This window comes from Anarrhichthys ocellatus, unplaced genomic scaffold, assembly GCF_004355925.1.
Source record: "Anarrhichthys ocellatus isolate YVR2014 unplaced genomic scaffold, GSC_Weel_1.0 scaffold26, whole genome shotgun sequence".
Classification (NCBI taxonomy): Eukaryota; Metazoa; Chordata; class Actinopteri; order Perciformes; family Anarhichadidae; genus Anarrhichthys; species Anarrhichthys ocellatus.
The window spans coordinates 1,047-14,419 of NW_022280056.1; the positions used below are offsets into that span (position 1 = coordinate 1,047).

At 36.2% G+C, this 13,373-nt stretch overlaps 2 protein-coding genes across 5 annotated transcripts in view; one reads left to right on the forward strand and one right to left on the reverse strand.

Annotated features, from left to right (window-relative positions):
• The first annotated feature begins 1,570 nt into the window (after positions 1-1,570).
• cabp5b (calcium binding protein 5b) lies at positions 1,571-7,470 on the forward strand. Of its 2 annotated transcripts, XM_031861867.1 has the most exons (6): positions 1,571-1,778; positions 3,345-3,375; positions 3,495-3,638; positions 4,443-4,552; positions 4,732-4,879; positions 5,166-7,470. In XM_031861867.1, exons 1-6 carry the CDS (start codon positions 1,728-1,730, stop codon positions 5,192-5,194), a joined length of 513 nt encoding a protein of 170 aa, XP_031717727.1. In that variant the 5' UTR covers positions 1,571-1,727; the 3' UTR covers positions 5,195-7,470. The 2 variants fall into 2 exon arrangements, with proteins under 2 accessions (XP_031717727.1, XP_031717726.1); XM_031861866.1 differs by having other exon boundaries at positions 4,732-7,470.
• A 1,578-nt stretch (positions 7,471-9,048) lies between these two features.
• The window catches only part of asphd1 (aspartate beta-hydroxylase domain containing 1), a 5,184-nt gene continuing 859 nt past the window's right edge, over positions 9,049-13,373 (reverse strand). For 2 of the 3 annotated variants that reach the window (XM_031862114.1, XM_031862115.1), the window contains exons 2-6: positions 11,869-12,348; positions 11,399-11,605; positions 10,768-10,975; positions 10,128-10,241; positions 9,049-9,872 (exon numbers count right to left, since the gene is read on the reverse strand). In XM_031862114.1, the coding sequence (XP_031717974.1) occupies positions 9,763-9,872; positions 10,128-10,241; positions 10,768-10,975; positions 11,399-11,605; positions 11,869-12,321 (1,092 nt within the window). In that variant the 5' untranslated portion in view covers positions 12,322-12,348 and the 3' untranslated portion in view covers positions 9,049-9,762. The remainder of the gene's footprint in view (positions 9,873-10,127; positions 10,242-10,767; positions 10,976-11,398; positions 11,606-11,868; positions 12,349-13,373) is intronic. The other variant, XM_031862116.1, reaches the window with a different exon arrangement.

A 13,373-nucleotide genomic window follows, 5' to 3' on the forward strand; every position in this document is an offset into this window, starting at 1 on the left:
AACTCGAATAAAGCATATCATTTGTGCCCCTGTACACGAAACCAGTAGATTGCAATTCATGACAAACTGCCATGATACTGGGCTGGCAGATACAAACACCACCACACACCTCTAGTGGGTCATCAGCCATGATTAAGAGCGATTACTTTTTTATGAGTCTATACATTGTTTTTTCGGAAATCCTGCAGCTTTAACACATGTTGTCTTCATTCATTATGTGTTTAGTTTGTGTCCTATTAATCATTATATAGCTATTAAACTTGTTTTACTATAGTTTAAATATAGTATAACGTAATATAAAATGCATCACACCTGCCTTACAAAATAACAGACGGGGTTATTATTAACCAGTAGCCTATTGTTGTAGAAGAGCACATGTTGGTATAACCATAGAAAAGAGGAAGTCACAAACCGCAACATCTTGCCTGAAAAATAATTTATAACAGGAAGGAGAGAGGAGGAGGACAAAAACTACAGAAACACTTAGAAAGTACCTTAATCAATCCAACAGCACCCATTTGATCTTACTAAATTACGTGTATAATCCACAAGTATGCTATAACCAACAACGCAACAGAAATCAAACATTTCTAAAATGCTGTCGTGCTACTGTGTTATATGTGACATAGTTTCTTTAAATGGACAAAGCCTATTCAACACTTAACTCCTTGAATATTTCAAGCATACGGATGATATAACTCTGAGTGAAATGCCACTTTCATTAACAACTATTATACTATGCAAGAGAAATCCAGTCTGTCTGTGTGTCCTGCTTGTACATACAGACATACTTGTCGTCGTGTTGTGTGATCAAATTGCTTGTGTGCTCATTTATTGTCATCATGGGCTTCTCATGCAATGCAACAAACAATTCAGCTTCAAATGCGATCATTGCGTTTAGATTGAGAACATCTTCTCAAATTGCAAAGAAGCTTTCATTTTACCAATGCATATATGGTTTATGCAATAGGCTGATGATGTCTATTCTCATATGAAAATACAGGGAACAAGTATTCTAAGTGCATTTCATTTGTCATTTGTAAATAATCAGATAACTTGCATGCTGAGATTAGTAAACAACATGCAATAATAGCCATTGCATTTATAGGCATGTGGTTCACAATCCTATTAATTCTAGATGTCTTTCCCTCTTCACTCTCCCATCTGTTGTATTCTGTTTTGTTTCATTTAGTGGTAGTGGATAGAAAGCTTTATCCAGACGGTCATTTACTCAACTTGCACCACACGAAAGAATGGAAGGAGTCAACAGACTGCAAACAATAAGCAAACACAGTGTATTCTCCATTGGTTTCCTTTTTCCAAATAAATATGGATTGAAGTCCTAAAATGAAGTGAGATAGATATTTTTATATTATATAAATATTGTTAGTATTAAATTACAAAAGTTCTTGTTTATGACATTTAGATACATTTAATCTTCATGAAATTAGAGTAAATGAAAACCCCAGTAATGTACTTTCTATCTGAAATTGTGTATATGTACAGCAGTGAGCTTATCTTTCTTTTCTAGACCAAAGCTGCAGAGATAATCCATATGGGACCTCATCACTCCTCTCTGGCGTACGCAGTTCACTGCCGATCACGGTTTACACACAGACACAGGCTCGCACAGGAAAACAAGAAGCTGAATGATATAGCGACATATCATCTTTTTAAAAATAAATTTACAAACACAAGTAGCCAGGATCTCGACTACGGCCATCATCATGAGTATTAAACAAGCCTGCATCTTTCTCAGGGGTGGAACGAAGAGACCCGTAAGTCAAAATGATTTTATGGTTTTACAGTTTATTATTTAATGGTAGTTGTTTTTTGCTATTAACATGTGTTCAGCTTAAATGAATTATGTTTATATATCATGATTATCTTTGTCTGTGGTTCACCAGGAACATAAATCCTACTATAATCTGTTGATCAATTATGAAACAAATATTGTTTTGTTATTGTGGTCATCCTAATATGGTGTTATTTTAGATTAATGGCAAAAGAAGCTTGCAAGAATTGTCTCATTATGGAGTAGAGGTGGGACGATAAACGTTTTTGCATTAGGCAAATGCGTTGGCACTCAAAACTTAATACTTTATATGAAAAGGAAAACATTTTTTACACAGGATGCACTCTGTTGCATTTGTTTTTTTTACCAATAATGGAAATTTTTAGGCAACCTTTGCTGTAGTTCTAATCCCATGGTGGACATACTGTACATATGATCTGGAATCAATCAAATAAGATACTGCAAGATAAAAAATAAAATGTTTTAAGCAAGGATTTAACATGACATATCTACAGATGTTAAAGGCACACAAACAGTAATGTGTCTGGACATTATTGTCAACCCGTATTCATAAAGTGTGCAGAGATCAGAATCAGCTTTATTTGCCAATCATGCACGTATGAATGTGGAATGTGGCTGTCAATGTACTTACACAGAAATATAAGACCAGCCAGGGACAATGAGAACAAAGCTGAACAGATAAAGATAAAGAATACACAGGAACGTTATTTGCACAAGTAGTGAAAAAAAAGTGTAAGTATTTATTTTTTATAAATATATATACAAAACAACTTCAGACCAACAATGAAATAAGAAGTAAAACATATATAAACAAGGCAAGTGTTCTGAAAGTGTTAAACAACACAGCACATTAATGTGTAACATCATAAACAGCAGGCAGATTCATATATATAACTGTGTATATATATGTATATATGTATATACATATATATATATATATACATATATATATGTATATATATATATATATGCAGCTAAAAGCAGATACGAAATGTTAATTTACTCAGATATTGAGAATTGTTCTTTGATTTGAATAATGTTGTAATATCAAAATATAATGTTTCCTAGATTCCAAATGAATTAGAAATGTAAATCCAAACCAATAGGTTTCAAAAATGAATAAAAGTTTAAAATTTAGTTCTAAATTATGATATACTAAAATTATATATTTTAAATTCATGTGCATGACAATATAACAGGGCCACACAAATTAAAAACCTATTTAAAATATGAAACAACTTAATGCAATGTAAATAATACATGTTCATCAGAAAACATAATGTGGATGGTGTTGGTACATATTATGATGTTATTAAGAAACTTTGGGAAACCATGTGTCATATTAAACAAAGGTACATTTAAGTGCATCACACATCTTCATAGTTATGTATGGAGCTTATAGGTCATTGTGTTGACACAATGAAGATAGTTGTGGGTATAAAAATAGTTGTACATTTTGTCGTAAACTACTGTATATAAAATATACTAAAATCATTCCGTATTTATCCATTTCATTCTTGTTTTGCAGACAAGAGCTCTTACAAACGATGAGATTGAAGGTAACGTCTGACTGGCTTTTATGCTTTCAGATATACTTGTTAAATTGCTGTATAATATTGTTCACCTTTTAAAAAATGTGTCACATGCCATCTCATCTTTCTGTCTCTATGCTCTTTAGAGTTACGTGAAGCTTTTTTAGAGTTTGATAAAGATAAGGATGGTTTCATAACCTGTAAGGACTTGGGGAACCTGATGAGGACCATGGGTTACATGCCGACTGAAATGGAGCTCATAGAACTGAGTCAGAACATCAACATGAATTGTGAGTAATGTACTTATGCTCCATTAATGCTTTATTACTGCTGACCATGTTGTCCGGATAAACCGGTAAACAGAAAACATTCCATCGTTTTAAATATGTCATTCTTACTTTTATTCATTTATATGACTTAATTATTTTTGGACGCAATTTTTTGCAGGTTATGGAGAATTTAAAAAAAAGGTCATTGCCTCTCTGATAATACTGTGGGTTTTCAAACATGTACTTCTTTTATCTTTATCTTTTAAAAAATATAACAAAAAACATCTGCAAGACGGATTTGTTTTGTTTTCTTTCAGGAAATGTGTCTTTCACGCTCTTCTTAACAATGGTCTCCTGAGACATATTTACATATTCTTTTTCAAAATTAGCCGGCCACTTTCCGGTTGGAATAATCACATGTACATTTCGTCTTCTGCCTCATCATTTGTCAGTGGGTCACATTAATTTTACAGCAGAGCAACGACATCATCTTGGTTATTTATCACATTTGACAGTTGAATGCGAACCATCCTATGCACATTTATGAAGTATTCCACTCCACTGAGCTTTGAATGAAGTCAGACATTTATAACCAGGAAGATAACTGGCTAAAGCAAGTGGCATAAGTGTGCTTAGATATAAGGTCACAATTGTTTTCCACGGAGCAGCAGAGTGAAATGTAATGTATGAATGATTATAGCTAAAAGCATGTAATCCTTTGTGGAATTCACAATGGTGTTATAGCATTCAAACTTTGCTTAAGTTGTGTTCTCCAACTACTGCCGGCTTATTGTTGTATTAGTTACATCATTTGTCCTATTACAGTGGGGGGACGGGTGGACTTTGACGATTTTGTGGAACTAATGACCCCAAAGCTCCTGGCTGAAACTGCAGGGATGATTGGGTTGAAGGAACTTAAAGACGCATTTCGAGAGGTGAGCTCAGTATACCTATTCTCTCTTTTTGGTCTTTGGCACCCCATGGTGGATATTAAATGAACATACAGTACTGTAAAAGCTGAAATCTGGTCCAACAGTATGTTATGATCACAATATGAGTCTGAAATGGCCAAAAGCTTTGCAACGTTTTGTTTTCTTCTTCCCCTCTCCTTCAGTTTGATTTAGATGGTGACGGTTCTATCACATCTGAGGAGCTGAAACGTGCCATGACAAAGTTACTGGGAGAACAAACTAGCAAAAAGGAAATTGATGCAGTTGTCAAAGAAGTTGATAACAACGGAGATGGAACAGTTGACTTTGAGGGTGAGATACAAGCACACACAAACACACATGCTCACACAAACAGATTTAGTCTTTTTTATAGCCTTGCATTATCCTCTGCTTTCTAAATGTTGAGTTAGCTGAGTGGCTCTGTGTAACACAGGAGCTGAAGTAATACAAATTAGTCAATAATATTTGGTCATACTAAGTGGCTACAGTTGAAAGTGTTAAATAAGTTCATCAAAAGACATTTGAGAGAAAGTAGAAAGGCTCTGGTATTGGCTCATTGGTGTTTAGCTATTCAATATCTTGTCTATTCTCTTTCCAGAGTTTGTGAAGATGATGTCGCAGAAATGAGGACAACAGAATTAGTGGTTGAATGGAGAAAATGCCTTTTTATCTAATTATGCTGATGAATAATTTTGCATTTCTTTCCTGTTATTTCAGTGGCATCTGCCTCATACACAATCACGTGGAGCTCATTAATTTCAACTTACCAAAGACGTTTTGATCTTTTTGTTCAAATTAATGCATATAAAATTGGTAAACAAATTGAATGGTAGATCTAGACAGCCCTGTGTACGATTTCAGGGGATCAATTAGCAGAAATAGATTATATTCATAACTATGTTTTCTTTAGTGTACAGTAACCTTAAACTAAGGATCGTTTGTTTTCGTTAGCTCAGAATGAGCCCTTCATATCTAGATAGGGAGCCGGCCCTTTTCACGGAATCTGCCGTGTTGCAGTGACATTTTCCTACAGTAGCCCAGAACGGACAAACCAAAAACTAACGGAGGGGTATTCAGTTGGTTGCAATCCGCAACCTCACTGCTAGATACCAATGAATCAACACACTGGTCCTTTGAGTTGTTGGGTATTTCTCTTCAGCAAATTTGAAAAGTTTGTTGTCATCAGGTCCCCAGACCTGTCCTACAGAGCAGTAGTATACACATCATTGTCAACTGTTCGATAAGGAAGAACAAATAAATATGCGAAATTAGAGGTCTGCCATGTCCAGCTAAATAGGAAGCTGAAGTACTGAGAGTCTCAACAAATCTGTGGGTCAAATCAACAGTTTCAACAATTGTCACTGTGTTGTGGATATGCTGCACTATGGACTGGCCTTGGAGAACTCTAGTAAAACTAATTAGTAAAAAAGTGTATTTGCTATTCAAAGATGACACGCATAAAATGTATTGACAGGTCCATGTCTCAGTCACAATCACAACTCGGCTGTCGACATGAGCACTATTTACAAGTCGGAAACTCGTAAATACTGTAACTCTAATGTTGTATGAATGAGCATTAGCCCACAGAAGCTCGTAGAACCAGGACTCTGAAAGGACACTGTCTGCTTCTGTCATCCCCAACTTTTCCTTATAAGTTACAATTAGGCAAACCCCAACAACTCTTATTCACATTGGGGGAAGGTAACATTTAAATTTCATGATACCTTGCAGTAGATAATGTGGGGGCAGCGTGGGAGAATGAACTATGTGCATGCTTTTTCCTAAGGATGATCAGATAATATTTTCCATGGGTATATTGTGTGGACAATGAAGACAGCTTAATGCTTGCTGTAGGGAGTGTCTGCAGGGAATTGAATCTGATCCAAAGGACATTATCAATCAGCTGAGAATGTTCAGCACTGACCTCCCGAAATTAATGTTTGACTATATACATATTAAAATGTACAATAAAATATAAAATATTATGCACAGACAAACAGATAACAATACTTTAAACAAGTGTAGTGTAAGTGTGATGTAAAAGTGTCAAGTGTATTTAAAAATAGAAATATAGAAGGGATGTGCAGGGCAGTGTATCGGTAGGAAATTGTCCTGGGGATATATGTCAGTATATTTTAATGCCATGTACTTGTAAGATTTTGAATTAGACTTTTACTTCTAGCAGAGTATCTTCACACTACTGCATGGTATTCACAAATGTGTTTTCTGGAACGATGCTGTCTAAATTCGCAGTGTTAAAGTTTTGGGAAATACTTGAATCTATTTTTGAAAATGCAATGTGTTTCTTAGATGTTTGTGATTCATCCTTTTTCATTTCTAAATTCTACATGTATGTGAAATTTGATGCAGTAATTTGCCAGCAAACATCCTCACATTCATTACCTTCACACCTTCTTTCTGAAGAGCCTGTGTTAATAAGAACATATATTCTTAAATTATAAAGTTCTGAAAAAGAGAAAATAAACTCTTAAAAACTGCATGTTGAGTCAGTCTGTCCATCTATACTGTGAGATTGTTGAAGACAAACGGCAGAATAGAACTGGAACACTTTAACATGTTATCAAGCAACATACTGGATGGCTTTTCAGTGTAGAAAACTTTCTAGTTTGTTTTGATTATCCCTAATGATTACGTCTAGCACTACTGTCAAGCCAAAATTTTACAAAATTTGAAAACAGTTTGGTCAGTGTGGACAGCAATGTCACAAACTAATTAAGGGCATGTGTGTCTTTCAATCAATGTGAATCTTGTGAGTAGTGTGAGTACAAATGATTACGAGAGTATTGATCTGGTCTTTAATGGGCTGTATATTGTACTGTAGTAGTCTAGACCAGAGGTCTTCAACAGGGGTACCCTGAGGTACTGCAGGGGGTCCGCCAAATATTTGGTTGATTAGACAATTTAAAAAAATAAATCTTTTTTTTTTTTTTCTCTAAACATGAATGTGTCCATTATTTTAATAGTTCAGTATTGTATGAAAGATAACAGGTATGTTTATGCATGGCAGTGGCACTAATAGGCCATTACTCATTTTTCGTTTCCACATTTATGTTTAAAATGAAAACGTCTGTTTGAATAGCTTGTATGCATGATTATCATGTAATTAACAGACAATCTTGATATTGGCATTGGTATCAGTTGACAAGGTATGTTTCTCAATGGCAGTAACAAGGCCACCCTACTCACTGTACCTTGCACATGTTTAAAATAAAAACATGAATATATGAACCTGTGTATTATTTGAATAGCTTAGTATTGAATGCACAATAAAGAGGTATGTTTATACATGGCACTAGGCTCAGTTTAATATAAAACACAATTTTATACAATATACAGTATATAGTCGGGGGTCCCTGCTCCATCTCTCTATCAGTTTGGGGGTCCTTGGCCTGAAAAACATTGAAGACCCCTGGTCTAGACCATACAATACAGCTTGGTGGTTATATGTACAAGTATGACAGATCTGTTTCCTGACCACTTTGGTCCTTTGGCAACTTTCTCTGAAAATAATCCCTCTAAGGCTGCTAATGCTGTTGCATGACAAAAGGCCAGCATGGGAATTGTTGAGTGTGACAATAGCTATCTTTGTCTTTGAAATAAATGTGCGAGGCTGTAGCCTAATGTCAAGATTGTCCATGAAAAACATTTGTGTGTGTTATTATTAATCCAAGATTAAATATAACGTCATGTTACAGATTTGCATATGCCACTACAGGTTTGAAAACATCACAGTGACACAGCAAGGTGCAACCTTGCCTTCTAATGATGTGGTAGACGGTTTAGCAAATTTAAGATCTGAGAGTTTTTTTAATTCTAAGACTATCATCCCTTAATGCTAACATTTGACAGTCATACTCAATATTTGAATTGCTATATTATTTGCTTGTGAATTTTACACTCATAGAATTAAATGTTGAACGAATTGCACATCGAATCAACATATTACAACTACATAGAATCTCAGGAATAATCTCTTGCTGTGGGGTGGATTAGTTCAGTCTCTGTAATCCTCATCATGGATGAACAGATGGCAGATAAGACAAAATCACCACTCTAATTCTCATCTACTGACTGAAAAAAAATAACTCCCCCTTAAGGAGCTTAATGAACCAGAATGTGTTTTTAGAATGATTTTTTAGTCTGTTTAAATTTAAAGATATATTCACTACAGGCTACCGACTGTTTTTATTCCCCGAACAATTGCACTGGCCATTTTCTGACCAGTTCCATATGAATTAAGTCAACTTTTTTTAACAAGCCATGTGGCAGGCTATTTTTCTCCAATAAAAACAATACACTTGAACACTTATTATTAGCTTCAGATAAATGTGTCCTATACAAATTAATTGTGTAATTTGAGAGCCCTACAAAACAACCGGTTGTGATGCATGCATACTGTATCACATGTACATACACGTGTATTACTCTATTACTCTGTTATTCTATACACTGAGCCAATACTGATTTATCTGTTATTTATTAGTTTTTTGGATTCCAAGCAAAACAGAATTGACAAAAAGCAAACCACCTATTATATCTATAAACAAAGTAAAAATATGTATAGATCTATAAACAGAAAAATACAAGTATATAGAGGTAATATAAAGAATATGAGTACTCACAGTATGCAAAGGTTTATATATGTTTGGCATTCAAAAATAAATAGAAATTTACATGTCTATGATTTTCATGTTTTCACAGTTTTTTGGTTGAGCTTATATACCTATGGTTTAAAATAACTCGTGCGCTCGTGCACATGCATCAGCAGCTTAAAACAAAGTTCATTAATCAGGACAGATTGGTTTCACATGCAAATAGTATTCACAAGCACAGTTTATGATATCAAGATAAGATGTATAACAGTTTACACAATATCTGCTCTTCTTAGCTTAGATCTTGCTGTGCTTTCAAGTGATGTCAGTTTTAAATTTGCAGCCAAATTGTCTAGCATCTAGCATTGTAACTGATGTAATTCTATTATCATCCTTAATAATACACTCTTGTGGCACTTGACCATAAATCCAACACCAGTTGAATTTGTGGCCAATAGCTTGTGTAATTTTGAGGGCAGATTCACACAGTGATTCATAAACCGGAATGAGATACATGACCCACAACAAGCAGGGCTAAGGTAAGGCATCCCTGCATGTTGTGTATTATTGACAGGAACAAATTCAAAGGTCAGGGCTGAACATGAAGTCCAAAGCTTGTCTCTCTGCTGCAGCCACATTTGGATGCCAGAGGTCCACACTCAAAATGACTCGGGGCCCAGCATCTGGAGGCCCTTTAGAAATAGAGATATATATACAACGTTAGGTAAAAGGGTTGCAACCATTTGGGTTCGACTGTTTGGAACAACTCATGAAATTGAGAAAAACGCAAGAAAAAAACTTGCTACTTGTGTTATACACAGAGATCATGCATTGCATTATATTTTTATATTTGTTTGCAATGTTTAGCAATGAGAATAAAATTAAGAGTAAAAATGAGAGTAAAATGAATTTAAGAAGCATTGTTTTTCAGTATGTTATTCACTAACCCTTGTGGGAGACAGTGTGGAGGAATGAGTCATCAACCAGGAGGCAGTGTCCTTCTGACCAGCACTGAGGCTCCCCTCCGACCACCAGCTCACACAGGGTTGGAGTCTGCAGACCTAAAAAAGCGATGTCTGTTTTTAAACTTTGCAAATAAAATATTTTGGTTTCACTCAGCTAAGAAGGCCATGCACTCCACTGCTGTCTGTTTTTAAAACGGAGAGGATTATAGCCAGACGGATCATACTACAAAATGGGCTACGGAAATAATTAACCTCAACCCCGAACCACAAAGTACCATTATGTAACGGTTTAGTGTTTATCAGGTCATTTTTCTTTTCTTTTTTTGGTATAGTCAGCGGAGTCAGTGACAGGTTTTTTAAGATTTGTCTAAGATGCAGATAAACGCAGATAAACCGCAATGTTTTCCCTGATGTCGTATTTCTATGTTAAGATACTAGCCATATTATCTGCCCGGAGAATTGTCCTGTTGCTGTTGCTTTACATTCCTCCTGATGCAAATTAAAAAATGCATTACTGCTTTTGATTTGTTTTGTCATATATTTCATGACAAATAGGCTACTACTGCATTTGTTGACTGTGTTGCATAATGACAATAAATTATCCTTGAATCCTTTTACTCACCAAGGTGACAACGTAGGCGTGTATTAGTGGGTCCATATGAGCTCCCCAACGTAGCTCCTGGCCCCAACAGCCAAAATCCAGCAGATCCCAACGAGTTGCTGCTTATGAATGTACGCAGAGAGAGAAGTGTCCGGTAGGTGCAGGGACAGGAGCGACAATTTCCTGCCACAGACACACCTGCACTGTACAAAGGGAACACTGCCTGGCCCTGAAAGAGACAATGTCCTGCAGTTACATATGACTCAGATGAGGCACGTTCAGCAGAATTAAACAACTCCTATTATATCACAGTCTGTAGGTAGATTTTTAATGGAGAAACAGTGGACAATAATAATATATATAATTATATAAATATATATATATATAATTATTACATGACATGTGTTGTGGTTCTCTGGAAACACAGCACAAACTGGTGGAGCTTTTTGATGTTAGACATGTTATGTATTTGGAGGTGATTTAGAAACTTGAAAGCAAAAAAACGTAATGAATACTATTATTTCCACTGATTGTATTTTGTCAACTTTCATCAGTTTCTTTTCTCAGAACATTGCATTACAGATAGTGATGATTTTTATACAGAAGGGTGTTTTGCAATATCCCTTTACTCATGAAAGACTTCATTGTGTACCTTTGGTCCCAGACTGGTCCAGCCTAATTTTGAGTCAATGCCTCTCTGGTATACAGCCTTGAATTCAGCCAAGATTACAGAGTAGTTGGCTTCCAAGACCTCAATGTCATGTCGATGAGCATCTCGTGGGAAGAAAGGAACACTTGGGACATCTGGCAAGAAGAAGAGATGAGGCTTCTGTATGACAGAGAGATCGTTCAGTCTGACCTAAAGTGAGAACAATTAGAAATCAATAATTCATTCTTGACAATTCCTTCCTTAACTATTTGCCCTTGAGCAAAAGTCGTTCCAAATGAGGTGTTAAGAAACTTTTACACAAGATTATGCAGTTATACATGCTATGAAAACAAACCTTTGACTACAGTTGAATTTGGTGTATTAAATTATTGAATACGTCAGATGCACATGATTTTACTGGCAGTAGCAATTATGTACTGTATGTATTTGGCCTGCATGGAATAAACCTGTACCTGCTCACGGAGGCCCTTATGAATGCGGCCCATGCCCACCCAACTGTAGCGCTTGGCATACTCTTGCAGTGCTGCATACAGTTTATTGGCTTCTGCAGATGCTTGGGCTGGGAACAAGGCATGACTCAGCACCGGGGTGAGGTAGCCCTGTCCCTGTTCCTCATCCTCCTCTGTTTCCATTGAAATAAAGGGAGTCATTTGATCACTTCTCGACAGCTTGGATCGCGCACTACACTTTGTTCCAGCACAGCTACCGCCACGGGACATCATGGACCGCCTTGAGCCTGACTTGAGCTTTCCAGCGTGTGCGTGGCCTGGGATTGGCAGGTCAGAGCCCATCCGATAACAGTGCCACAGAAAGAGTAGCAGAAAAGTCCACAGAAGGCCACTGAGCGAATGGACACCCAGCTCAACATATGGAGGCAATAGCAGTGTGTTCATTGACCAATGCATCCTTTAAAATGGTGAGACACTAAGAAACTGAAATAGAAACAGATTGAGTGGTTATGGTAATGCGTACATGTGTGAAATATGGTAAAGTGCCATAAAATATTCTCTAACTTTTAAGTATTACAGTAAAATAAAAAACATCTATATTTTACTTGTTTAGAATGAATTCTTTAGCTCACTCCTGACTTTCTACGCCGCTAACTATTGGCCATAATAGTGATATTTGATTAGTGGAAGTTTTTCTTTAAAACATAATAAAAACAACAGAAGTAAGAGGTTATTCCTATAAACCAATGACAGTTTTGTGCTTGTCAAAATCTAACAGATCATTGTAAGGGGGCTGGAGAAAGGCTCTGTTTACCAACAAGCACAGCCTAAAGGGAATGATGGACTGTCAAAGGTAGCTGAAGCCTATCCCAGCATGCACTTGGAAGAAATTAGTGAACCAGTCAGGACAGGTTGCCAGACCATCACAGAGCCACTGACCCTTTGGTTAAGTTGCCACTGACACTGACTTTGTGGGGTTATGTAGGTCCTGATCTCTGACCTCTCCGATCAAGCTAGCTGTGGGTGCAGCTAAAGATTTCACAGCAGGCGATATGCTGAAGTCATAGCTTTCTATACTGTTTAATCTTGGCGGCTACTTCATAGAATGTCTATTTATTCCCTTAAATTCATTGTATTTTCCTTTGAAACAGTGGAGTCTGCAAAGTAAACATGCTACAGACCACTTTTGTCTAATTATGATTATTGCATTATGAACATAGTCATTTAATTGGACAGTATAGTGATGTCTGTTCACTTATGTTTAGCTGTTGTTGCTGACAAAAATAACTTTTGTCAATTACAATATTGACTTTTGGGGCAATTAATGTAATTTAAGAAAATGTGCAGAGACCCATCACTTGGACACTTATTTGACCTTGTCACCTGTGCCAAAGTAGATTAGAAAAAATGATAAGTGACAATACAAAAGTAGAAGATAACAGAGCAGGCCAAGTTCTATTCTGTGAGCGTTTGGTCCAGAAAAGATCAAGATCAACGTGTGTGCGTGA

Excerpts from the sequence above, each read along its gene's own strand:
- cabp5b (XM_031861866.1), top strand. The coding sequence starts at position 1,728 with ATGAGTATTAAACAAGCCTGCATCTTTCTCAGGGGTGGAACGAAGAGA. Across the intron at positions 1,779-3,344 it reads GGGGTGGAACGAAGAGACCC|ACAAGAGCTCTTACAAACGA; the intron begins GTAAGTCAAAAT and ends CTTGTTTTGCAG. Across the intron at positions 3,639-4,442 it reads TCAGAACATCAACATGAATT|TGGGGGGACGGGTGGACTTT; the intron begins GTGAGTAATGTA and ends GTCCTATTACAG.